The sequence below is a fragment of the Micropterus dolomieu genome, linkage group LG20, assembly GCF_021292245.1.
Source record: "Micropterus dolomieu isolate WLL.071019.BEF.003 ecotype Adirondacks linkage group LG20, ASM2129224v1, whole genome shotgun sequence".
Classification (NCBI taxonomy): Eukaryota; Metazoa; Chordata; class Actinopteri; order Centrarchiformes; family Centrarchidae; genus Micropterus; species Micropterus dolomieu.
Window position 1 is genome coordinate 29,935,198 of NC_060169.1, and position 27,562 is coordinate 29,962,759.

Consider the following 27,562-nt stretch of genomic DNA (forward strand, 5'->3'; position numbering starts at 1 on the left):
AATTTAAATGTACACAAAAGTGTAATAACGTGTGGTTTGCAAACACTTAAAACAAATAAGGTTCTTTGCTCTGGTAACAGCAGTATTCCCTTTACTTAGTAGCAATAAAATATTTCTTCAATTAATTTGAATTAAATCAAATATTAAACCAAAGCTATTTGCCACTGCCAGGGCATTACCTTTTATCTAGCTTGTTAAAACAAGTCAGAATCAGAGTCCAGTTTTTTTGTTTGTTTTTTTTCCAAACAGGTAGCAGAAACATTTTCTTTCATCAAGAAGCAGCATAAACAGTCTATGTTCAGTAGCAAGTGTCCCTGTTAGAGTGAGGTGAAGTGGTCAAACACAAGGTGTAGCGACAAGGTGGAAGAGAGACTGAACCTCGCTGTTTGTGAGTTTCCAGAATCTATTACTGTTTACTAAATAGGACATCAACAGCAGGGAATTCACATGGCAGAGTAGCAAAACTAGATGAAAGCCTATCAGGTAAAGTTATGTAGCCTATAATTTTAACTTAAGTTAAATAGGCTACAGCTGTGTAGCACACAGAAGCCGTTGCCATGGTTACTCTCCATAGAGTGCCTGCCGTTTAACTGCGTTCACGTGCAATTAAATAATTGTTGCGTTATTTAATCCTCCTTATTTTTAAAGTGCCACAGTTGGCAAGTATGTTTTTATGTAAACATGATTTGAGCAGCCTTTTATGTGCAGCTTTTTTCTGTCAATGAAACATGGGAATGAGGTACATTTTACAGACCATTGGGATCGTGTTGTGTGACTTTTTGATTGAATAGTGACCTTTTCAACATTGCTGATCGCCTCTTTTCTGTGTTCCACAGGACAGCAAAACTAAAACCTGGCCTCCCAAAGCGCCATGGCAGCACTCCACCCACACCAACACCATGCCCAATCCCAGCTCTTCCTTGTACCAGATGAACATCCCTCCTTCCTCCCAGTGGAGCGACTCCATGCAGATGCTGCAGTCTCCTGTATGGTCCACTGCTAGCGACTGCTCCCCCTCCACCGGCATCTCCTCTGGTTTTCCCTTCACCCAGCAGCAGCAGCAGCAGCAGCAACAACAACAACAACAACAGCAACAGCAGCAACACAAACCCATGACCAAGGGCTTCAAATCCTTCCCCCTCAAACACGAGCACAGGCCCTCCTACCTTCACCAGTACTGATCACAGTCTAATGTTAAACAAGTCCATGGTGAAGTGCCACCGTGGGCCTTTAGCTCTGTAGATGAGCCACTGAGTGGGCCTGCGCTACAGCATTAGAGTCCACACCCACTGAATTGGAAGATATCAAAGCCACAGAGGCAAAATTAAGTGTACACACTGGCTCAACATTTTTGTATCTATATTTTTCCATGTTAAACATCCCCATTTGAAAAAGAGACGTATTTTGAAGTTTTTTGAACTGCCATGTTTTAACTACAAAAAGGTGCATGTGTCATGCCTGCAGCAGTTAGCCTAGCGGTCGTTTCTCTGTCTGTTGAGCTGATAACTCCTCAGACAAGAGCTGGAGACGTGCACGGCCGCCACCCACTTGCTTCTGCAGCTGAACTGTGCGCGTAAAGGAGGGGATTACAAGGGGGGGCAGGGGCTTGAAATGCTCTCATTTTGCCCATAATAAATATACTGTGTCTACATAGCTGTAACTGCCAAATCTCACGCAAGATGACTCAGAATACAGCTATCATCTACTGTTTCATAGCTTGTAAAATACTGAAGTTGAAATATAAATATTTAGTTCTTTTTATTCAGAGGCTTTGAGCAGGCTCAGCATACATATAGTAAGTCACTGCAGAGGTGTAATTTGAGAGAAATACACTACTTTTTCAACAACTGACCAGAGTTATTAGATAGAATTATAGCAGTAACAATGTGCCATGTTGGTATTGATAGCACTTGCAGAATATTATTTCCAACCAAAGCGTTGTTCAGAAGATGAATGGTGCTGAAGAAAAAAAGAGGCGGTCTGAGATTATTGAGCAACAGTGAAGTTATAACACCCTATTGGATGAGAGCATTCGGGAACATCTTCACACCCAGAAGCGCATTTATTTCCTCCCCTCTAATTGGCAGTTGTTTGCTCCAGATTGACACTAACTCCCATAAACCTAACTTTTCTTCTGTTTATTAATACAATATTTTTCTTGTACACTTATTGACAGTATTAATCTTATTTTTGTATTTTCTTACATGTTATATCATTACTGTATGTTAGTATTCTTGTAGGCATATTACATAAAACATTATTTCCCACCTCCCAATATGTGAAAAAGCACATTTTTCTCCTACAGAGTTGAACTACACCATCCACCTATAAAGGTTACCAAATATGCCATGCTAAACACTAAAACATTGTGTGATGAGGGTGCTTTCGAGCCCTTGTTTCTTCGGTTTCTATGGCAATGGGCTGTATTTAAAAGCCCAGAATGTTATCTTTTTGTGATGTTTGCGGATGCCAATGTTGCCTGTATTTATGAAATGACACCATGTTTTCAGAAAACTAACATACTTAACATGTTTACAGAGACTTGTTTGCTGTATATACATATAAATATATATCTTTTTATAGTTAATGTGCTTTGCACAATCAAGATATAGGGTTTGTTGCTTTTTTGTCTGTGTTCTCTCCCTAACTGTTGCAGCCTTTTTTAAAGACATCCTTACAGACCTTGGACTGTAACTGTTAGCTTCTCAGCTGTGTCAAATGGTTTACTAGTGGCTTCTACAAAAGAGAAAAAATAATAAAAACATGTTGCCCTGATAGAAGATATGAAGGGGGACTGCTTGGCTTATGTTGCTTATTGTTCTCTTGAGCTGGCAACTGAATCTTTCCAAGTGTACCAGCAATGCAAAAAATGAATAAAAATGACTAGCAATTCAAAATGCTGTCTGTAGTTTTTCTGCTGAAAAGTAGATCGCTTTCCTTTCTGAATGTGAAGATGTTCAATCTGGGAACATGTTGGGTAATGGGGTTTCTGAATTGAGGGACAACATAACTTTAAAAAAAACAAATTTTTAATGTACAATTGTTAATTCAGATAATACTAAAAACATGACATTATGAATTCAAAGTTTTTCTCCACATGCGATACACACATTATAGGATTTATGAACAGAAACACCAGTGATCCTGGAATGAGTAACATTACTAAACACAGTAATAGTTACTAAATTTTCCTGTGGTGTCACAAACTTGACCGACCATCCCAACTGCACTGACAAGCTGCCTTCATCATTTTCCCTGCCCGTTCACATTTGGTGTGGAGGCCGAGGCTGCATTAGATGTGGACTGGAAACAGAAACAATAACGGAGTATTAGGAATAGGCAACTAGTTAACAACACTACTAATTTCGAGATACCCGTGGTTGGTCTTTACATTTGTAGAGGGAGGCATGTTGTCTGGGCTGGCATCCGCTATGGTTGCCAGGTAGACTATGTTGCGGTGCAGGATCTGTTGGTACCTGTCGGAAAAGCACAAAACCACAGCAGCTGTAAATACCCAGTGAAAGAAACAACTTGCACACAGTGTCCAGACACGCTGCATTACGGTTGTAGCTACTAAAAAAAAAAAAAATTTAATTGACGTTATGCATAAACAATTAAATTGAGAGACGAGGGTTGTTTCGACTTACTGAACACACTCCACTGCTCGTCCTTTTTGCATGTATTCAGTGATGCATCTAATTAACTGGTCGTTTTCATCCAGCAACTGGGAGAGACGAAACAAAGCATGAGCCAACTTCAATAAGCAGTATCTATTATGTGGATTTTAAGGAGGCTTTGACCGTAGATAGAAACAATAAAGCCACTGTGTGCAACACTAAACATTTTCACGACGTACAGTACTAAATCTACAATGCTGTTCGGCACACATGGAGTCTGTATGTCTGTAAACGATGAGTGAATGAAAGGATGAACTAGTAAAGTAAGTAGCTAGTGGCTAGTTGCTACCGCTGGCGCCACTGGTGAACGCACAGGGATATTTAAGCTAACAGCTAGTTAGCCGCTTCGTTAAACATCCTTTAGTGGTGTCTTACCCTCTGTATTGTTTCTTGGTTAATCTTCGCCTTTCCTCGTAGTTTCTTTGGCACAAAAACAACAGACATGTTTGTGTAGACACAGTTGATTTACTTGTTTGTGTTTACAACAGGGGGCTTCATCTTTTGCACTGTCTTCTTCGTCGATTGTTTTGATCGACGGCCGTGTCACCTCCGCCCCCTCCTGGAGAGCTGCAATATAGCAGCCGTGAACAAAAACAACAAAACCCCGCGTGTCTTAAATCATCTGTTTCACTTATAGATACGGCCCGTTATTTCAACATAGCTATGTTTACTCAAATGTTAACATGGCAAAAATGTGACTTAATCCAAGTTTTTTCATAATATGGATTATTTGATTTGATTTACCGGACACGACTTTTCAGCAAGCACCACAGTCTGTCCAATATTTTACATATACTATGTTCAATTACTTTGCTTATACAAATACTTAAATCAGCTATCACATTTTATCTCCAGAGGATAACATTTTGCATGCTGAACAGTCAAGGAACTGTCAGCTTGTGCCACCCTCAGGCCGAAATGTAAATACTGACCCAGGACCAGCTATGACCCCTCTGTGTGATTAATCCGATTAACAGCGGCTCTGTCCCATTGTGTATTCTGTTATTGTGCAGGGACTGGAAATAGGTAAAGGCACACACACGTCTATAAGGTCCCATAGCTGACGGTGCATGTCAGAGCAAAAACCAGGCCATGGGGTGGAAGGACCTGTAGGTCTCAGAAACGATACAAATCCTTGATGAAAACCTGGTTCAGAGCACTTGGACTAGGCTGAAGGTTCACCTTCCAACTGGATGACCCCAAGAACACAGCTAATGACACACGACACTCATAGGTCATACACAAGGCGGCGCAAGGCTGTAATTGCTGCCCAAGGGTCTGAATACCTTTGTCACAGTGATATTTCAGATTTTTCTTTTTAATACAATTGCAAAACTTTTTTAAAATTGTGTTCTTGCTTTGTGTAGGCCACTGAGTGTGGATTGATGATGCAAGTTAACAAAATGTAAAACAAGTGAAGGGTGCTTGTGGAAGTAGTATTTTGTTGATTTAAGAAAAAAATAGACATGGTTATTGTTCAACTCTTTATTTTCCGTAAAAATTCAATTTTGCCGATATTCTCAAGAAAACAATTACTGGTTTATAATTCCAGTGACTGGAAGGAGTAACAAACATGAAAACATGTCAGCTTTCAATAGTTCAGTAATACTTTTTGTCTCAAATTAAACATTGCTGGCCGTTATGAAAGCCCATATTAAAGTGGTGGTTCCTAAGGCTATCATGCAGTGATCAGCAATCTGTGCAATATCCAGTTAAACAGCACATTTTAAACTGGACTGCTTCATCCTAAACAACCACAGCTACTGAGTAGGATCTAGTTTCACCTTGTAGTGCTATCAATACTTTTGTCAAAAGGTAACCTTTAAGTTAAAAGGGAAATCTGTAAAAAAAAAAAAAAAAAAAAAAAAAAATCACCACTTTGAAGGCAAAAGTACTCTGAAGTCCCTAAAGTACTAACAAATGAGAAAAAAATATTCCACCTCCCAACACACTGGCACCACATCCAGTTCTTTTGTTCACAAGTCCGTAATAATAATAATAATGATAAATTCACTCCAGAGAACATCACATTGACAACAATGCAACAAAAGAGGAGATACAAACAAGCCAGAGGGCTGATAATTATCAGACATTTTGCCATTTGTATTGAACATTTTGAGACATTCAATCCATTTACAAGATTCCCATTTTCAGTAAACAATCCGTACAACACTGCAAGTACTTAGTTTTGCAGTGGCAACAGCTGACTGTAGAGACAGTGGAAAATAACTATGCATATGACACAACTGTAAGACAATTAAAAAGGACGCTGATAACAGAAAAAGAACATGCTTTAACAGACGGCTCAGTATGTTTGGGACACAGGAAGGTAGATTCAACAAGCACTAAAATGAGAAAACACGTACTTACTGGCTGTCACTTATTTGAGATCAACCAAATGCTTACATGTTGTTTTTGGCAGGACAGCAAAACATGTCTGATTCAAATCTAACTTGTTCAAGGTCATTCTGACTGCAGGTTTTAATCGAATAAACTCAAGGCTTTCCTCTCGTAAGAACTTCAGGCGTTAATAGCATCGGATGTTCCTCTTTCACAGACACAAATCATGGGAATGCTCTTTGATCAGTCAACTATATAAAAACAGACTTAGAAAGAAAAAAAAAAAAACTACTTATCAAAGACTTCTAAAGCTAATGCTGTAAACCCCATATATCCATCAACAACTGGTTCCTATTGATCATTAACAGGCCTGTGGACGTCCAGCTACGAACGTAAAGCAGAAACAGAAATCATTTGATGAGGGAGGTTTGAGGGATTCTAAATACTGAATGCACATTTCTAAAAACTAAACTAAAAGTCTGTCTGGCAAGCCACAATTTGCTTGGGGGGGGAGGGTCACTAAGCAGAAGATGAGCTAGTTATACATTCATTCATAGTGAATTTCAGTTCAGATTTTGTTTCTTTAAGCTGGCATTGATCTTACTACTTCATTGAGAATGAATGCATGTTCAAAACAAAACAAAAAAACATTTCCCGCAAACTGGATAAAAATGCTGAGCACACAGCAACCACACTAAGTAAGTCTGAGCAGAGAAACATGGTACAACAGGCAGTGCTGTGAATTTTGGTGCCAACATACATCATATCAAAAACTGAAAGAAAATAAAAAATAAAGCTATGATCACATGAACTGTGACCCACTCACAGTATCCGTGGGATTACATACAGCTTTTATTATCAAATACAACTTCAGTAAGAAATGAACTTGATTGATGCAAAAATACAGAATTACTCCAAAGCAAGGTATTTACACACGTCGTCAAACTGGTGACTGGGGCAAAAAAACAAAAAAGCCTAATTCTCAAAGCGGAGAAAAGGGAGCTGCACTCTCACCCCCTCGTGTAAAGCAGCCAACCCTGGTGCTGGTGACTGAGAGGATGTCTTCATTCTTTCTGTCAAATGTTGAGACCAAAGCATTTCTTCAACAGGAATAATTTCATGATGAGGGGCTACAATTCTTTGTGGATCCAATGCTGCAGTACTATGCAGCCACCTTGTTATCCTTCTGGAAAATAAAACAACAACAAAAGTTGAGAACGTCTTCTTATTTTTTCCTACATACAGGAGGAAAGTGTCTATATGAGCTTTTAAAGCTGATAGATTTACCCTGTATTCAAAGTCAGAGAAATCCCGGCCTCCTCTGCCACCTCTGAATCCCTCTCTGAAACCTGGTGGAGCACCCCGGGGTGGCCCAAAGGAGCCTCTGCTCAGCGGTCGCCCTCGGCCTCCACGGGGCCCCATGAAGCCTCGGCCACGGAAACCCCCTCTTCCTCGATTGTGTCTCAGAGGGATGCCGAATGTCTCAGAATTCATTCGCCTCTCTTCTGCCCAGGTGGACCTTCGCTCCCTGTGACACACACACCAATCAGGATCCATGTTTTTAGATAACACATCTCACCAAAAAAAGAAACTGTGGGGTAAAATTTTGGCGTTCAATTTGATCATATCCTGCAAAAATGTTTTTTAAATAATAATCAGTAAAGACTATGAATTGGTGTATTGATGTGTCTCTGCAGAAAGAGGTTTATGTTGATGCTGTAACAATGTGCAGGCCACTGTGCAATTTAGCACTCACTGAGGCACGGCTCTCTCATTCAACTGACAACTAACAACACTCTGAGTCTTTGTGTACTTTGTTATGCAATACGTTACAGGTACATTGTGCGGTTTTATGGTTAACAAAAATTCAAGTATGTGCAATCGCCACCTCTGTGTCTGCGTAACATGTAGAGCCTTGATAGACTGGGTGTATTGGGTACATTTAAAACTGTACCAAGTGAACAAAACACTAAACAAATGTTGCCCTGATAAAGTCAGAATCCAAAAAGTGTTTGCGCATTCATGTGCTTATTCTTCATAATATAATAAATAACTTTCATTCTAAGTTTCGGAGCCATTCACCCGAGGTGCCTCGCTCAACACAGCTAAGAGTGTCTCCTTACCTTGAAAATCCTCTTTCACCCGGTTTACTGAAAGAGATAAAAACAAGTCTTTCAGTGCATTAATTGAGTATAGTTCACTCAATCTTTACATGCTTTAATGTTCAAAACACACATTTTCTCATACTGTCCTCTGCCTCACTGATTACAGTACAAAAACCAAACTTTATTCACGGACTTTGGTGAAACTACATCATATTTTATGGAGGAACTCTTCTGGTTTTTCCCCTACGTCCTTTGCCTCAATCTTTGGTGATATGCGTTGCAGCTCAGTCCAACGCCCCCTGCCAAAACACTTTGCTGGCCAATCACATTTCTTTTACCGAGTAATCGTCCCAGCACGGACCCTTTATTAAATTTAGTCCCACAGTTAAACAACAATTTGAACTGTGGACATGTTGAGGTACCTTAAATCACCACAGGACAGGTTATCAAAGAAAGACTTGGACTTGTCATAGTATGTGTTAATCACAGCCTCCTCCTCCTCAGTGGTCCCCTCATTGGCCGGATGTTCTGAGTCAGCAGTTTCTTCTCCATTCAGCGCCTTTTCAGTCTTGTCATCTGTGGTTATTTTGGAAGGAATTGTGTAAAGAATTAAACACCTTAAAGACAAAGTCACCTAATAACAATAAGGACATTGAACAATGTGGTGCCCCGTACGCTCGGTGAAATTGGAAATGACATCACAGTAGCACAACTGCTGTGCACGAACACATGGAGTGAAATTATCCCGGAGAGCTTAGTCAAGACGGCAGAGGCAGCTACGCGTTAAAAGTCCTGCACCGCTGCTGTCATGGTAACTTAGTGTAACACCATGTGTCATGTAAAGTTTGACAGTTTTATATTTTCTGTTTTACGCCATGTACGAGTAAGAAATGGTTACATTACAGACTGTTGTTAAAGTCTGTAAATCGTTTCAGTTATTTTCTTTGGCCCACACTGACTTATGTTATTGCAAAATACTCCGGTGACGGAATTAATCCACATCGTAACTATTTTAAGGTTTAAGTCAAGTACTTCAGTAAAAATACTGGCTCTCCAGTTCAGGGAAAAGGCTGACATGCAGTGTTTAAATTAATCTGTGTCACAGCAGGTATTTTCCTGATCAGGCATCTGACCAATGGGATCTGTTGTTGTTATTATTATCATCATCTGTGTTTCAGACCATAAAGCCAATGGAACTGATGAAAAAAGTCCTGCACTGGTGAAAAAACCCCACTTGTAGCTGGTGTCAGTGTCTTATCATCAGAAGAAAATGTCTATGTGAGCCAATGGAAATGCTGAAGAAGATTTCTCTCTTAAGTTCTGGCAAGTTTCCCGTCGTTGCCCTTTAGGACTCAGTGTGTTGAAGCCGTACCTTTCAGTTTGAGCTTGTTCTGGAGCTCTTTGTCAATCTCATCTTTGTTGAATTGGGCGTTGGCAGTCTCAAAGTCAAAGTCTTCTTCAAACTTCATGGGGCCATCTCTACGCACATTTACTTTGCCTCTGCTGCGGTTTCCTCTTCCACGGCCACGGCGAGTGGACTGAGCAGCAGCTGAGAAATAACATGGGAAAAGTGAAATTCAGCAACACTCCAACAAGCAACATCTTGCCCTACTGTGCAACCAAACCTATTGGGAGAGTGCTGCACTAGCTTTATACTAAAGCACACATTTATAATGAAACCATGCCTTTACGTGCTGACTATCCGCTTCAATTTGAAGATGTTAGAGTAGGAACTGCAGCCCTTTCAGTATCTCAACACCCAAATTCTGCCCAAGTAACTGAACAAATTAACATAAAGTCAAAAACAGTAAGGTAATCAAAATGTAATATTTAGATGCCGATCTTCCACCACATTCAATCCAATGTGTCACTGTCCAAATATCTTTTGATGTGATGAAGATAAGAAGAAGGCAGATTTGTAAACAAACTTCAAATCAAGGGAGATGTGAAAATAAAATGACAAATGACTTTTTTGTCCTCAACACATTCATATTACATCTATCAATACAACTAATCAATACTTTAGTGGATGTAATTAAGTCTGTTAATAAGTATTACGCAATGACGTAAAATGACTCACCGACGTGACGCTGGTTAGGATCCCGGTTTTCAACAGCACCTTGTTCACCTTCTGGCTGTGACACCTTCTGAACCTCAGGAGCTGGACAGCAAAGGGCGCCAGTTACCATCAGAGTAATACATGGTTAAATGGGAACGCTCAAACAAAGCACTACGTGCATGAGCACACAATGGTTAACCAACCTGCTATAAATCCTTTGACTACTTCAGACACAGTATAAATTCTTCTGTGTAGAAATGAACCACTATAAGCCCAGCAGGTATCTTTACCTTTTCTCTGCTCTAGGAGGTCTGGGGGTTTCTGGCTACCAGCGGCGGTGCTGGTGGGTCTGGGGGCTGCCGCCCCTGTCTGACTCCTCTGTCCTACAGGTGCAGGTGGTGCTGGGGCAGCTGACGGTGGGGCCTGCACTGTCTGCTCCAGGGTGGAACTTTTTTTTAAAGGATCAGGCTGGGGACTAGTGCACCCTGCAGGAAACAGAAAAGTGAGATTCAAGCGATTTTCTTGAACGTAGAGGCAGCATAGTTTGTCTTTCAGCAGCTGACAAAGGCCATCAGAGTTGATGTTGAGTGATATAACACAAACTAACATGACGTGAATGTGGCAAATACCTGGAAATAATTAATATAACTCTAACCAGAAGATTCATCCATTATTTTGGCAATTGACACTTAATATTTAATAAGGCCAGTGTCTGCTAAATGCCCCATAAGCCAAGTTTCAGCAGAACAGTTTATAAGAAATATGTTGTATAATTATCTCCGCTAAGCCCAGTTCAATACATAATTTGTTCAGGTGCACAGCAGGAAACTCAAGAGACGACAAGCTGCTGTGCTCTGTTCAAATAAGCAGGAATCAGGTGTTGCTCCCCATTTGCCTGAGAAACAGATGCCTTGCCTACGAGGCTTGTTTGAAATTTGTTCAACTGTTTGAGTAGTCATTAGAAAGGGCTTACACCAGGGGCCTCCAACCGTTTTTCCTCACAGCTAATTTGGAAAAATTAAAGTGGCAGAGAGCTACTCGTGTTTTATATTATTATTAGTACATTTATTCCCATAGCTGATCTCCACCCAAACCAGCCGAGTAAGCTTCTTTTGTGTAAACATTTATAAAATGTTGACATCCAACACTCACATTTTGTATCAAAACATCTTTAATTCAGCAACATGTCCATTTTTTTTCTGTATGCGTTTCTTTTCATTTTAATATGGCACTGCATGGAGTCAACAAAAGAGCTGTTTCCACCTATGTTCACTCTTTTAAATTTTTATCTTCCACTCTTGTTCTGAACTTTGATTTCATGACATTCATGTCCGAAAAAGCTATGTAGAACCAAACAAAGCAGACATTTTTAGGGCTTGGTGAAGGTTCTTATAGTTTTCTTGCTCTACAAGGTTCCAGAAAGGCTGTTGAGATTTTATACCTGTACCTCCATGATTAGTACAGAACAGCTCAGCCCAATGTCCTCAACTCTCACCTACATCATGAAGGGTTTGGCAATAAATGTCACACAAGTTTCTCAAAGTCACTGAATTGGTTTGCAAACTGCCGTAGCTAACACAATACTTTTGTACATTCAAAACATTGGCTTTCCATCATCTTTGAGACTGAAGAAGTGCTGACACCTCGTTTTTCCATTTGGCCTGAATGTCACATGACAGTTGCTTTGAATGCCTTAACAGCACTGTTGGTATCACGTTTTTATCTTAACGTTGTAACTGTAGGCACAACTCATTCAGCTTCTCAGTTACATCTGTCAAGAACATGAGATTAAGAAGACCCTCAGCATCAGACTACAGAGTGGTGTCCTCCTCCCTTGATCTCACTCAGCAAGGAAAGAAAGTGCTGTGGTATCCCACCCTTGCTTAATCACCTGATTTCAGTGTGGAGAATGAGATCTCCAGCTTCTGTGTTGCTTGGCCTCGAATGGAGCTGATAATCTGAATAGGTTTTGTGACCTTATTAAACGTTGATGAATGACACAAAGCATCTGTGCAGACACTCTCCTTGCCACAGTATTAACACCAAGTTGCATATTGGCAATAGCAGACATAACTTCTATCTTACTTTTAAGCTCCTTAAAAAATGTTTCAGCCACCGCAGCCGAAAACTCTTTTACAATCCCGCCACTGGTGAAGGGCTTTTTGTGCTTTCTTAGGATGTGTGCCACTTTAAATGAAGCCTCTGTTGTTGACATTAATCTACTATGGCAAGTGGTTCTTAAACACAGTGCTCTGAATACAGAATTAGAGCTAGGTTATACAGGCACAATTCATTTCACAATACCTAGATAATATTTGTGTGCCAACTGATTCATACAAGCACTGCACCGACATGCAGTCCCATGCACTAGTAGTTCAGCAAGTTTCACTTAACTTTAAAAAGGTTTATCTTTCATTATGTATAGTAGGGCTGCAGCTAAGCACTATTTTGATTGTTGATTAATCCATCGATTATTGAAATAAATGATCAACTATAGGGATTATGAATCACAAAATGACTCAATGCCTCTTATTTAGCTATCAGCTTTTAAATTTAGCTTGAGGTTGTTTTAGGCATTTGCTAATTACCAAAGACAAGAAAATAAATACTGATAAACGGCAGGTATATACAGTAAGAAAATACTGTGTGTGCTACGGTGCGCACTGCACTCATCTGTGCAGCGGATCTGAGGTTAGCAAGTCAAACCATTTATCTAGTGACAGAGTAGCTAACACGCTGGTACTGCAACACACTGTAATCATCCAAGTTAACAATTTGTTGCCTTTATTTTTCTCATAAAGAGTAACCATATCACTGTGGTCCAACAGGAACCATCTTCACAGCTCTCCTTTGTGGTGAATCCTGTGAATCCATACAGTAAATAGACACTTATTTTGAGCAAGAACTAATTCTTACCTCCTGCTCCAGCAGTTACAAACTGCTGAGCTGCAAGGGATGAAACACCGAACTGGCTGTATGGTGCGACAGGGGCCCTGCTGTATGGGGCATAGGACCCAGCCGACTGGAATGATGACGATGCTGCAGCATTGGTGGATCCAATGGATGACTAAAAGACAAATATACAGTCAACTGAAAAACCATGACAACACTGACTGTCAAAAACAGCACTTTCACATTTCAAATGAGTTACTTGTTAGATAATAAACTAATTATTATTATTTTTTTTATCTATTCATTTCAGACCACTGGCATGGATAAAATGTGACTTTCACTATCACAGTTGCAAATGCTGCGGCAGTCCGCTATACGGCATTTCTACTGCTATTAACTATTTTGTGAAAAAGCTAGAGCATTCAGCAAAACTCACCAATATACAAGACGGTTAATGATTATTGACACCATGAAAACAGAAATGATTATAAATGAAGAAGATCAACACATTTGACCCCTGGAGGTACAACAATATTTTAGTACGTTGGTCTCAGCAAAAATGGCTCTATATGCAAGCGTCTATGCAAGTTATACATTTTTGTTGGATCAACAGAATCTAGACTCAGTTGTTAAACTATGCTGTTACCTCAAATTAACAGTGCAAGTTTTTAGTGCAAGTGAATTTTATATTTATACTTCATGAGCTAAAATGTGACTGGCTATGTTCCTAACCTGTTTCTTATTCTGCTTTTCTATGTATGAAATGTGTGTCCCTGTGCAAATCATATTCTTACTTAGTAATCAATAATATTAATTAACGATGGCTGAATTCTGAATAGGTAAGCTATTTCCAAAGCCCTTGTATCGTGAACGGCGGCATACTAGGAGACTTTAACGAAGAGGACTCATAATTAATGTTGTTAGATACACCTGTGCCTTTCCTGCAGTGACAAAAAAGGATTTTTTTTAAGCCTGCGCAGGTGAAGATTGGATTGTGTTTCAATATAACAGTAGTATTTTGACAAAATTCTCAAAAGGAGATACTGAGGTTGGGAGTTCTCATGTCTAAATACATAAGTGAAATTTTATGAAAATGCATCACTCTACTAAGTGTCCCACCCAGTAAGCCATGACAGTGTGACAGTGAGCCAGAACGCACAGAGCTCCCATGACTTTGATAGAAAATACACAGAATATGTGACAAACTGCCATTTATACAGCCATTTTATAGTACAAAAATGCATCCAAAATCAACTTACTTGAACTATGGCAGGGTCCTGAGGAAGGGTACTAGTGGCTTTGGGTGGCTCACAAACTGTTAGGTCTTTTATATCACTTCCCCGAAAGATGATGTACTCAAACACTTCCTCCCGAGGTGGAATAGGCCTGTCAGTGGGCCGGTCCTCCGTGCCAAAAGAGCGCACTGTTGGGAAAATTCACAGCATAACTCAAATGACACTACTAGTCTTTTTATTGAGGCCGAGTAGACCTGAGCTTTGGTGTAGATCATGCACTGGGCAACATATCCACATTTAACACTTCTGTCACAAGATAATGTACAGTGATAGGGATACACAATTGTATGGATAAAATGTATTGTATTTCATCTGAAGTTATTTTTGTCAAGGAGATGTTAACAGTTCAACAGAGAAGTACTGCAAAGAGCCACCGTTAGCCTGCATGGTTAATTTTCATCGAATAATCAACTATTACTTTACAGTGTGTAGCCAATATGCTTAACGTTACAGAGCATTAAAGTGTGAGTTTGTTCACTTAACAGACGTTCAAAATAAAGACTGAAAATGTAACTTGGCTAATAACACGTAAATGAAACGTTATCGACAGATGTTTGGTAGTACACGGGATTTACTAGCTATTACACCGTGTCTCAGTAACGTCACTCGGCAGTAAGGGCCACATAGTTAAGTGTAGCTAAACACAAGGTAAACAAAGGACGCAGAGTGGAAACTACGGCACCACTTAGCTATCACCGCTAGTTGGCTACAAAGCTAGCTAACACTGCTAACTGCGCTGAATATTTGTTTTCCATCGCTTTACACTTTATTAAGCCATGTTACAACCCTCCCCAAGTACCATAGTCCACCTCTTGGTTACTTAACTTACCTTTCGCAAGAGCTACTGTCGAGTTTTCTGTGTCAATGGTGTACAAAATTCCTTCATAGCGGATCTCGGCCTTGGAGATCAGGCTAATTTTGCTGCCGATGTATGGAGTTCCTCCTCCGCTCATGTTTGTCCTCCAATTTTAATAATTACTTCCACAGAAGCAGTTTTCTGTCAAACGAAAGGTCAGATGTGTTACTTTCAGAGCTGTAAGTGAGTTGCACCGTGAGTCACACTCGCTTGTTTCTGAACAGATTTCTACCACGACATGGCCGATTTCATTTTCCTTCGCCCGCCGCTAAGGATGCTGGGATAAAGGCCGTGTCTTGTTCTTTAAAGTTGCCTCCTCTTCCTCCCACTTCTACGCCTTCTCACAAATGAAAATGGGTGATTTCGCGAACACGTGGTGAATACAGTAAAATGACGATTGCACATGCGGTGTTGTTCATTTTACGATGACTTTTTGAGGAAGAAAATGACTCACTACTATCATAGGATGCTGAAGGTTTGAGATTCAGCCATTCTATGATATCGCGATAGTACAAAGGCTGCCCCCCTCTTGCTCCATCCTGCCCCCATATTGCCAGATTATACATTTGTCGATGTAGAAAATGTTAGTATACCACATAATTTGTTTTTGACACATCACATTGGACGATTTTTCATTATGAACCCTGAAACGTCGACACCTACAAAGTATGTCACGGGTGCCACATATTCTACTGTGGGTTTGTTATGTAATTACACTAATATAACCGTCCTTCATTATACTCTATACCTCATTATAAATTACATTAGAAGAAAAATCAAGAAAGCTAGGATGTCCCCCTCATCTAATGACGTCAGATGCATTCCCACAATGCCTGGCAACACGCAGGCGCAGTGTAAAAAAAAAAAAAAGAAAAATTGAAGACAGCTATCTGTGATCAGAGATGGCGGGCGCCTCCGACCCCCTGGAAGATATGCTCTTTTCAGAGGTGGATGAAAAAGCTGTGAGCGACCTAGTGGGCTCATTGGAGTCACAGCTTGCTGGCCAAAGCAATCCGGCTGGTAAAACAGACGAAAACGGAGGCGCTGGCACAGTGGCCCCCGCTAACCATCACTTAGGAAAAACGCTACCAGCTCCACTGGACACCACAACACTAGAACAACAACAACAAGGACGGCGTAATAAACCTGAGATGCGCCAGGAGATCAACTCTAAAGACATCAGCCCGGATAAAACTGTCAAACCTCCGTCTCCGGGCTGCACCCCTTCTTTTGGCGAGCCGTCCGCCACTTCGGCTGCCGGTGTGAACGCCACCTCCAGCGGTTCGCAATCACATGGAGCATCCATCACAACACTGACTGCATCTGGGCTGTCAACTTTGGCATCTCCGCCTGCCAGCATCAGCACCGCATCCAGTCGGGACTCTAAGGTTACCCCGGGCACAGGTGAGACGTCGACGGAAGCTAACCCGCCGAGAAAACGCATGAGCACACCGCGGAGGAGCGCTTCGGCTCGGATAAAGAGTTTGAACGGTGCAGCTGTGACGACGAGAAGGAGCAGCACCACCGCGGTGGCTGAAAACGTTAGCTCTGTGGAAACCGGTGCAACTAACGTTACACCAAACTCTACTCGGCCGGGGACATCCTCTATCAACACTTCGACTTTCACCTTATCTAACGCTAGCCTCCCTGTAGGTCAGTCTGCTATTGCACTCGACCGGGGGACTCCTACCATTGCTTTACATAGACTCCCCAATCATATTGTAGCGAGCATATCCCAGAACGGGAACGGGACCAGTGTTTCGGCCTTGGCCCAGCAGGGCGCTCGCATAGGACCCATCCCCTCTTCAGCTTTACAGGGGAACCACAGCAAAACGGTCACAGACACTGGGGCTTCCAAAACAGACGATTGTCAGTCCAAAATTGTAATGTCAAGCCAGTCTGGTGGTGTCAATTCTGTAATAAACACTGTTTCCCCAACGCCTTCTGTTGTTACACCAACAACAACCACAGCAGCAGCTACAACAACCACAACAGTAACCCAGCCTCTGAGCTCGGCCACCACTGCGGCTTGTGTTACAGGGGTGGCAACAGGTTCTGTGTGTGGAGCTGGTCAAACAACATCAGTGACTACCACTATTAGCGTGGTCAGGCCCACAGCCCCGTCTCCAACACCTGCTGTGGCCACCACTGCCCAGTCTCAACCCCGTCCTGGACTTACAGCACCTCAAAGGATCGTAGCCCCCCAGCTGATTGTCAGACCACCTCAACAGCAGACGACCATTCAGCTGCCCCCTGGGTTTACCATTCCACCTGGTAAGGTTTGCAGGAGGGGGAGGAATGCAGCAAGAAGTTGCCATTTATGCCTGTGTTAAAATAACCTTACCGGAGGCTCGTGGGTTTAGTTGTGTTTGTTTGACTGTCTTCAGTATGAAGAGGCTGTGTGTGTGACATCCTGTTTCATACCATGTTTGTCTGAATGTCTTTCCAAGTTACCCTGCGTACATATTGTATGTGCTACAGGGTGGTGCCTGCTCCAGAGGTGATATATGCCTTTTGATAAATGCTTTTCTTAATAGTCACTTTAAGCATGGGTGGCGCCATTGGGAATCCAACACTTTACCCGGCAATGTAAGCGCTATGATGTGCCAACTGAGCCCTGCAAAGTTTTACATTTACACCAAGCATCATAACATGACATTAATACCACAATTGTGAAATTAATAATAAGAAATAAAACAACACATACATGAAGTTTGCAATGAAACTGTGTCAAATAAAATCTGTACATTTCAGTAATTTAACTAACGCTTAAGTATTTGAATTAAGTATACATAAGAGATCAAACAATAAAACCATGTAATGTGCGCATGCCGTCACACTTATAGGCCAGGGCAAAGTTCACTCTCTTTCCAATCAAATAATGAAATGTGGCCACCAACGTATTCACACACATTTCCAGGCATTTGAAGGTTTTTCATATAGTTCGGTAAATGTCAGCTACTCTCATGACGTTTCAAACATTTGTATTGATCCTCATAGCATTTACAAAAATAATAATAGAAAGATTTTAAAAATATGTCTTTACATCAGTACAAACACATCAACAGCTTGTAATGATCACCATTGGTGCATAAAGACAGACAAACATATACTGTGGCTAGCATACATTGCTAGCAACTAAAGTCCTTCGAAGTACTTCAGATACAATAGCTCGTACTTTTCATTGGATTTTAGTGAATAACATTACTACTGCTCAAGAAAAAGCTACTTTATAAGTGGAGTCCTGTTGCCCTCCATACATAATTTGTTTTAGTGTTTTTTAGTTACTGTAAGTGAAGTTAGGCATTAACAGGAAAATGTTCTGCTTGTGCCCTCCGTGTTTTTCATAACTTTTGAGTGTCTTGTTAGAAAATATGTTGATAGATTTTGTTTTATCATGTAGGTCACTTTATTTCCTGATACTGGGGTAATTAATGATCTACACTGTTCCAAGATTATAAAGCGTGTCAAAGGCCCTACATCAGAGGTTTTCAAAGTGTGAGGCGGGCCTCCCCAGGGGGGCTCCAGACAGAGGGGTAGTGAATGGAAGTGAAACACTATTACATTAGTTATCAAAAGGAGATCACAATAGGAGAATAGTCCACATGTGTGTGATTTTGTTAAAGAGAGTGTTTATAGATACAATAGTTTTAGCAAACGTTTTTTCCCACTTTAGTCAGAAACTAATAAATGCCTTAAGACAGATCTTTTTAATGTATTTGGTGCAGTCTGAAGTTATGTCAAACAGCAATATTAGGCTCTCTTGGCTGTGTCTGTGGGATCAAATAACATAATCACGAATCCATAGGCATCCAAGAATTGAGCAAAACCAAACAAGTAAATTAAGGGGTGCGGTGAGGCGGCACCTTTTCCCAAGCTTTGTCTGAGGGGAGGCCCACAGTCTCAGACTTTGAAAACCCCTGCCTTACATACTCATCCAATTAACTTACATTACAAACATTAATGCTTGCCTAAATAAACAAGCAGAAGTGTACGGAAGCACTGAGAGGCAAGAGAGGAAAACATTTCTGGTGATCCATTTCCTAAGTCTGATGTAAATTGTTTTCTCCCCTTTGGTGACAGGTGACAAAAAAAGTTGTGTCAAGTTAAAAAAAAGTTTTACCAGGTTAAAAAAAGAATTTTTCCAGGGTTTTCAAACTTTTTTTTGCGCCTTTGAAAACCTGAAAAAAACTTTATGCAGGTGAAAAAAAAAAGTTGTGGTCAGGATTAGTGTTTGTTGTTGTAATATTCATTTTAGCCACAAAGGGCTGAAGTGCACCACTACCCCGTGTTCTAAAAAGGACTAAAATCATTCATGTCTTCCAGGTGAGTTTTAATTTCTCCATACATTCTACACACAAGGTACATTATGTAACATTACTATCATGTACTGTCATTTTTCACTTGCCTCTTATGACTTCCATAGAGTTCCTTTACAGATACTTGTATTTTGTCACCCAATTTACCTGGTAGCCAACCTCTATGAAGTTCTTACTGTGTAGTTTAGTAATAATGGCAGGAAATAAACTGTGGACAGTGGTTAGGAGGGTTTGAGTACTGCCCTGCTGCCCTGAGTCAGCTCACATCAGGAAAAATTACTCAGTCAGATAAGAGAATGATCAGAATATGCTATTAACCTTTCACCATTGTTCACCTCATGTCTTTTTTTTACTTTATGGAAATCCTGCAATGATAAACAAATGTGTAATAAAACATTTTATCTTGACCTGACATGGGCAACGTCACAAGCGTGACATTGTGATACAGCAATCTTAGCCTTTCAGAAATAGCAAAGAGTCTGCGTAATTAGCTCATGATCACAGCTTCAACTAATCCTAAACCTTAGACTGTCATTTATGCAGTAGTCTGATACTCAGCACAGTCTAGATTAACTTGGAATGTTAATTTGAGGAAGTCACATTGTGAGCAGTGTTGTAGTGCAGTGAAATAAACAATAATACGTGATGGGTTGTCCAGATCTATGAAAATAACAGATGAGGTGCAGTACGTTGTTTTCTATGTTAAGATGCCTCACATTTAGACCATGTGCTCTTACAACAGAATAAGATCACCATTTTGTTTGTAGTCAGATTAAGGGCTGTTAGACCTTGGTATCGTTCACTTTGTGCAGGACATATAGCACAAAGCAAACTACTGCTGCTATGGTTAACTGCAATTTAATATTACTTAATGCCTGATTTAAGGACAGTGGTTAAACATTTGACTGGGACTACTTGTTTTACGATTTTAACAGACACCTTCCAACTAATTAGAAACAAGTGTTTTCAGTGCCCATTGTATAAGATCATTCACCGTTCAGTTATCATCCCTTCAGTCCACTTCACATAACATTTTTAATTAATAGTTTCTGTTTGTTGCCTCTCAAAAAACTGCTATGGATTTCCCTTTTTGGAATTAGACTCTAATTTTCAGGTTAAACATTGCATTTCACTGGCTGCTTGTTTAGAGTATTTGTTTTAAATCGCTATTTAACTTGCCAGAGTTTTAAAATTCAAACCTCCCTTAAAAGCAGAGATACTTCTGTGCAAGCGGACAGTAGATTCCACAAACCCGTCATCAAAATGTATCTGAATCTGGCCAGTAGCTGGTTTAAATACCATTCAGTGACTATGATGTTATAGTTTTTCCTCTAATGAATGTTCCCTGTGATTCTTCAGGCATGGTGTTGGTACGCACGGAGTTGGGCCAGCTAGTGATGGTTCCTCAGCAGGCTTTGGCTCAAGCTCAGGCTCAAGCTCAGGCCCAGGCCCAGAATAACATCTCTCCACGACCTGCCACCCCTACGACAGGAGCATCCTTCAGAGTAACAACTCCACAGGTGAGAGTCTGCTACAAAACCCGCATAGTAGCCGCCACCCGTAGGCTTTCCCTAATATTCAGTTCAAAGAACTTTATTTATCCGTTAGGAACTTCATTCGTGCTGAGCATCAGTGCGTGTACGGTTCCACAAACACAGCACAATATACCACACGCACACATTACATACAAGTAATAAACAGTTCTAAGTAAATAAGTAAGTCAGTAAACTAGAGTAAGTCAGTATGAGCACAGCACACAGCATTACTGCACCATAAAGTTTCTTTACAGCTAGACAAGAACAAGAAGAGGAGAAGTGAGCTGTGCTCCTCAACCCGGCATAACGGTTTCTGTTTCATTTATGTTTTCATTCACAAAACAGATACTTGATCATCTGATTTGTGGCTCCACACTTGCCTCACACACAATGGGCTTTACCCGTGAAGCATTCCTATGCAGAGATTTAATCTTAACATGGTGATTTTCATTTGGGTAAGAAGATATCAGTGTTCTGTCTCCTGAATTACATGTGGGGATATCTTCTTCTTCTTCTATTTTTTTTTTTATTACAAAAAAAGAGACTAATAAAATTGACAGTAACAACTTAGTAGAAGAGAAGGGCTGCCATCTGCACCAACTGTAATTCCTTTGCTGAGGTAAAGATGTTGCAACATTGCAACATTAATGAATGAGACTTGGATCAGTAATTGGCCTAAAGGTAATGTCCAAAAATAGCAAATATTTATCAAATGCATATCGGCGTATTCCCTGTACTTGTCCATCACTGTCAAGTGCACGTATAATATAATGAAAAATAGCTATGTGTAACAAACAATTATCAACACTCAATGCATATAGGCTTTTACAGTATACAGGACATTCCCAAGTGAGTTTCACTAACTACTCCAGACTCCACCTGCGCAACACCACCTGGCAAAAACAGAACAGTGAAGTTAATTGTAAAGAACAAAGGATCATAAATTAATCATGCTTTATTTAGCTGATGCAGAAAAAATGCAATGGTCTGCTCAGATTCTGTGGATTGGCTCAATGCATGTCGGTACTTTTGAACCAATAATGCCACCTTTGCTTGTTTAGACAACAGAAAATCCAGAAACTATTTTGAGGAATATGCCGAGTCTCAGTATCCGTATTCCCCAGTGTGTGCTTTGTTCCTACATATGGAGTCAAATCTATTCTCAGATCTCGTGACAATAAGGTCTTGGGTATGAATCTCGACCATAGTTTATTCTGTATATGGTCTCTCCATGTTTGAGTGGATCTGCTCTCACACCAAAAGTATGCATGTTAGGTATCAGAAGTACAATTAGTCATTGCCCCTAAAAGAGGCACTGGCCTTAAACCTGGAGTTGGTCCCTGAGCCCAGTGCTGTGGCTGCCCACTGTCTCTAATAGTTAGTTACTAAATTAATTTCTCCATGTGTATGGTAACATGTTACTTTGATGTCAGTGATATACAGCTCCACTGGCAGTTAGCATGTCCTAGTTAAAGGGTCTGAATGCGTGTATGCACTTTTCTTCGGACTGAAAATGTATAATTCACAGACATCAGAAAATGTGCCAGTTACCACCATTATTAGCTTGTAGAAACAGTCCAGCAGTAAGTGTTTCTGTTAGGGTCCAAACTAAAGAATCTTGTTCAGATTTAGCCGCAAGATATGGGATGTCGGCTGGAATAATGCTGAAATGCCAATCCTTTCTTTACTGTACTCTACTGTGTTTTGTCCACCTCAGCCTGTGTTGCAGCGCTGCTGTGGGCTCCGATTGAGATCTCGGCCCAAAAAAACTGTTATCAGGTCACCCCTACATATTACAATGCAGTTTATAAAAACCTCTTTGTGAACAATGCATTGTCAGAAAGCTGAAAACGCGCATTTTTTCTTAACTCAGAAAAAGCTGACATTTTGAAGATACATGGTTCTCACTGGACAGTGACGTTATATAGAACGGACTGAAAACTGGTTTATGTGTGAAGATAAGGAAGAGTTATCATCCAGGACAGCAGAAACAAGTTTGATCACACAAATACTGCAGGACTATGGACAGCTCCTGGTGCTGAAATTCAAGGTTTATTGGCTTCATACAGTACAGAATTGCATAGCAGATATTCAAATATTTAAATTAGAACATGATAAAAACAATAAAATAGGCAATGAAATAGAACAAAGTATATAAAAGTTGCACTAAAGGAAGAAATTAAAGGGAAAAACTAAATTATATTTAGTAGGAAAGATATACAGTTATGTATATACATATATACACACGAAAACATGTACAGTTTGTGCAATATCAGTGTAATATGAAAGTAATAGTGCAGAAAGACAACTTAAGAGGGAATGAGGTTAGTGCAAAGCTAATGGTATGATAATCTGTAAAAACAGAATACTTCCTTGTAAATAAATAAAGTTACTTTATTAATTAAATGTTAACTCAATGAACATATGAATAACAGATGAAAAATAAAATTTTAAGTTAATAAAACAATATTATTTTTTATTGTAAACATATTTCATGAATCAGTATTTGATTAAAAGACACAAATGATGGTAAGATTATATTATTGACTAGCAGCTGTTTTGGTGCAAAGAAAACAGAAACACTTTTTCCAACCATTTTTGAAAATGTGGCCATTTTATTTTAAACCAATTACAAAAAAAATAAAAAAACAAACAAACAAAAGAATCCAAACCATACAGATGTTCGTATCCACTCCTGTAAACCTTATTGTTTTTTTTTTGAGAATATGATTGGCCTGAAGCCACGTGGCCATGTGCCCAGCCCATCTGTGTGTGGGTGCCCCATTGACTGATATGTATGTTGTCTTTGACATTTTTTAAGCTTTTTTATTTGTTTTTTTTGCATCACATGCTTGAGTATGCTCTGTGGTGTGTTTTATGATCACCCTGATGAAAGCTACAAGTTGGAACACGCTGGTAGACAATAAAGTTGTTATTTGTACTACAAGTGTTGCTGAGGTTTTGACCTCTTCAGACTTTTTCCATTCTCCATGCACGTTGGAAGTAGGTGAAGTTACGCCAGAAATCCCTACTTCACTTCTTTTATTTTACACAATGCAAAGGGCATCAACCTAAGACCTTCTTGTATGAGAGCAACCATGACTGAAAGTGTGACACTGTACACAGGCACGTTTCCTGTTTGCTGAATTTCTGTCAGTGTTAATGCCACCACTGGTGACCTTTGTCAACACTAATCCGACTGATTAAATTCAATACACACAGTTGATGTTGGGTAGGCACCACCTCATTAAGTGAACAGCTTAGCTCTAGACCCTAATTGGGATGTGATTAATATGTTAAACTGTGTAATTATAATGAATGATTATCCTTGATTATTTTACGTATAGATTAAACTGCAGTTAATAGGTGAATTAATGTCTCCTGGCTCCGTAATGACTCCATGGGGTCCTCTCATCAAAATTTAACGAGCCACTGAATCATTAATTGAAATTTGCTTATTATCACCTGTGGATACATCATTCATGTAAAAACTTGAGCTTGTGCTGCTGGGTCCACACCTTTGGAACTTAATTGCCTTTAATAATGAGATTAGTAGATAGTATGTCTCTCACAGTTTCTCTGTGAATCAAGTATGACAGCTGAAATGGCACAGATACATTTTTTTTTAAATTATTAGAGCACCGGAACATCTCTTGATTATTGTCTTATTGACCTCAGAACATACAACACTGACATAATTTGTCTGCAAGGTGTTTAAAACTGATTTGTTATGGTACATTTGATTCCTTTAGAATATTGCATTGCAGTTCAATCCTGCTACATTGCGAATTGAAATTCAACATTGTTATTCAGTTAACTGCAATGGGGTAGTTGACATTATATCGGGTAGGGCTGCAATTAATGATTGGTTTCATTATATATTTATTTATATTTATCTACCAATTATTTTCTTGATAAATTGATTTACATTCCTCTGTATAAATGATGTTATATCTCATCTTATCTTATAAAATGTCAGAAAATAATAAAACAGTGCCCAGTGTAATTTCTCTAAGACCAAATTGAGTCGTTATTCATATTTAGTTTATTATCACAGAAGATGAAAAACAAACAATTGGTTAAATTGGTTTATTTTGCTGACAAGTTAGACAATTTATTGAATCTTCAGCTCTAGAATCGGGAATACACATAGGTTTTCTAATAATACAATACTGGCTTTTAAATAACTGTTGGTTATAGTCATCTGGTCAGATTATAGGTATACAGAACATTAATGTTACACACTGCTTGAGACTGAGACTTATTCATTCAAGTGTTCAAAAGTTACAAACTAATTTCTTCCTGCACACTTTTTGTTCTGGCCTCTCGAGGCTGGACTAAAGAGGCCCTCTTATCTCTGATCCTATTAGGCTTCTATTCATCATATCACTAACTGTGAGGACAAAAGACTGACACGAGAGGGCAGCATTTCATTGTCTTTTTCATTTTGGCTAGACATTCCGCTGTGTTCCTACTTCTGCCCTCACTTGAATTAAACTCTTTCCTGTTCCTCTAACATCTTGTACTCAGGGCTACAATGAGACATGCGTTCATCCTATTTTATGCTACTATTATTACAGTATCCATGAATGCAAAAAGGAAACCAATTAAAACAGTGTTAGTATTATCAAATCTTACAATAAATGTCCAGGAAATACAGCCTACAGTACCAAACACACATATATATTATATAGCAGTGTGTGCTGGAGTAGTGTGGGTATGTCATACTAGTGTTTGGTATACCCATCATACACCAGCAGTATTACACTGGTGGGTCATTTTATGTTCTTAGGCAGTATTGCTGCATTACAGACTGAGCTGTCAGAGGCCATCTAACACGATTCACAACTGTGGTGAAAAGTGGCTTTCCTCTCTGATACTTGCATATTATAAAAAACTTCATGCTGATGCATCCTATGGCAGGTGTAAATATCACTATCACAGACAGAAGTCCGCATCAGTTACACAACCACGGCCCCCTCCTGCCTCTGTACTCGCCAACCTGCATCCATCCTGATATGAACCCCTTTCAAAAGAGAGTCGCAGATTGTCATCGCCTCTCACAGTCACACTGATGACAAATTAGCGGGCCGCGGCGTTGCCGTCTCGACAGGAAAAGCAGTAGCAGGGAAATGAAAGGGAATGGTGTTTATTCCCAGAGCTCAACCCCTCTGTCGGCCTGTCACTCTTCCCATGACCCTGAGGGGAGAAACGGAAGGCATCCTGAGCTTCCTTCCTTCCATACCTGTTAAATCATTCATCATCCAACTGCCTGATTATTTTAAAAAGCTAACAAGGCTTTGGTTCTGGAGTGTGTTTGTGTGTGTCTGTCTGCGTGTGGGAGAGCGGGAGAGAGCGTGAGCAAGAGAGAGGCATCGCTAGAGGTGGGATGCACCCCGTGGCTCTTACCCCCCCCCCCCACCCTTACCCCTACCATCACCCCCATCCCCTCATCCCTCATACACCCACTTCCCCCACCTCCTCAGTAAAACATTCTTTTGCATCCTACAAAACTTTTAGTGGAGGGAAAACTCCCCCCACCTCTTTCTTATCCTATTTCTCCTTTTTTCGTTGCCTGTTTCCTTCTGTCCTTGGCATGACTGTGTGCGTCTGTTTGTGTGTTTTCCTTTGTGTGCAAGACAAGCGCAGTTTTATCATGTGCTTGAATGTGTGTGTGTAAATGCTTTGGCCTGTCTGTGAATGGAGGGCTGTGTGCCAGAGGTCGGGGCAGAGGCCCTCTTGGGTTGTCTTGGCCCACAGACAGGAAAGCAGCCTGGAAGTGTGTATGAGTGTCGGTATGTTTGTGTGTGTCGGTGTTTGATGAGCCACTTGGCATCATTGTGATTTTGTGGCAGTTGGCACTCAGCGCCAAGCCATGTCATTTGCTGTCGTGCCTTTAATATGCCAATACACAAACCTGAGCCATAGACTGTATCTGAAAGACAAATTTCAGCATCCATCAATGTAAATCTTTAAAAAAAAAATACTATTTGTCTTTTATTTCCAAGTCCATGTTGTTTATTATCATTACAGAGACTCTGAAGTATTTCCATACTATTCCACAAATTTACAGCCTACTTTGAATATATATCGCATGATCGAGTATACTGTTCCAATTCATTCCTGGAAAATACAGTGTGTCATTCCACATACCGTATATACTTTACTGTGTGTACATATACTCTAACCTAACAATACACATTTTGGTATTAGGGTTAAAAGAGATAACAGACTCCAAATAAAATGTCACGTCTAGAATCAGCACTAGACATCTTGCATGCTTGACATTTCGTTATAAAGTTTAAAATGTAACTACATGTATAGAGTTGATACTGTTAATTTATTGTAATTTATAAACCCTTACCCTACCATGCTTCCCTTTGATGTGACATCCAGGTAAGGTCTCTTATCCTAAACAGCATCAGGAATAGAGATTCCGAGGCGGAATTGGGAAGAGGTTTTCCTGCAGACTTGGGGACTGGTG

At 40.1% G+C, this 27,562-nt stretch overlaps 4 protein-coding genes across 8 annotated transcripts in view; 2 read left to right on the plus strand and 2 right to left on the minus strand.

The window, feature by feature from the left end:
* Window positions 1-2,897, plus strand: part of LOC123958743 (granule associated Rac and RHOG effector protein 1-like) — a 36,743-nt gene extending 33,846 nt beyond the window's left edge. Inside the window, exon 14 of the mRNA XM_046032321.1 lies at window positions 837-2,897. Coding sequence (XP_045888277.1) covers window positions 837-1,181 — 345 coding nt within the window. The 3' untranslated portion in view covers window positions 1,182-2,897. The remainder of the gene's footprint in view (window positions 1-836) is intronic.
* A 114-nt stretch (window positions 2,898-3,011) lies between these two features.
* ss18l2 (ss18, like 2) lies at window positions 3,012-4,214 on the minus strand. Its single transcript, XM_046032322.1, has 4 exons — window positions 4,053-4,214; window positions 3,648-3,724; window positions 3,392-3,476; window positions 3,012-3,303 (listed from the first exon to the last, which is right to left on the minus strand). Exons 1-4 carry the CDS (start codon window positions 4,119-4,121, stop codon window positions 3,247-3,249), a joined length of 288 nt encoding a protein of 95 aa, XP_045888278.1. The 5' UTR covers window positions 4,122-4,214; the 3' UTR covers window positions 3,012-3,246.
* Window positions 4,215-5,147: 933 nt separating this feature from the next.
* On the minus strand, window positions 5,148-15,509 carry lsm14ab (LSM14A mRNA processing body assembly factor b). Its single transcript, XM_046032881.1, has 10 exons — window positions 15,198-15,509; window positions 14,333-14,496; window positions 13,098-13,248; window positions 10,472-10,666; window positions 10,203-10,283; window positions 9,495-9,671; window positions 8,545-8,698; window positions 8,141-8,167; window positions 7,305-7,545; window positions 5,148-7,203 (listed from the first exon to the last, which is right to left on the minus strand). The coding sequence occupies exons 1-10, from the start codon at window positions 15,319-15,321 to the stop codon at window positions 7,180-7,182; spliced, it is 1,338 nt and encodes a 445-aa protein (XP_045888837.1). The 5' UTR covers window positions 15,322-15,509; the 3' UTR covers window positions 5,148-7,179.
* Window positions 15,510-16,114: 605 nt separating this feature from the next.
* Window positions 16,115-27,562, plus strand: part of LOC123958726 (transcription initiation factor TFIID subunit 4) — an 81,732-nt gene continuing 70,284 nt past the window's right edge. For all 5 annotated transcript variants that reach the window (XM_046032288.1, XM_046032290.1, XM_046032289.1 and 2 more), the window contains exons 1-2: window positions 16,115-17,498; window positions 20,903-21,063. In XM_046032288.1, the coding sequence (XP_045888244.1) occupies window positions 16,127-17,498; window positions 20,903-21,063 (1,533 nt within the window). In that variant the 5' untranslated portion in view covers window positions 16,115-16,126. The remainder of the gene's footprint in view (window positions 17,499-20,902; window positions 21,064-27,562) is intronic.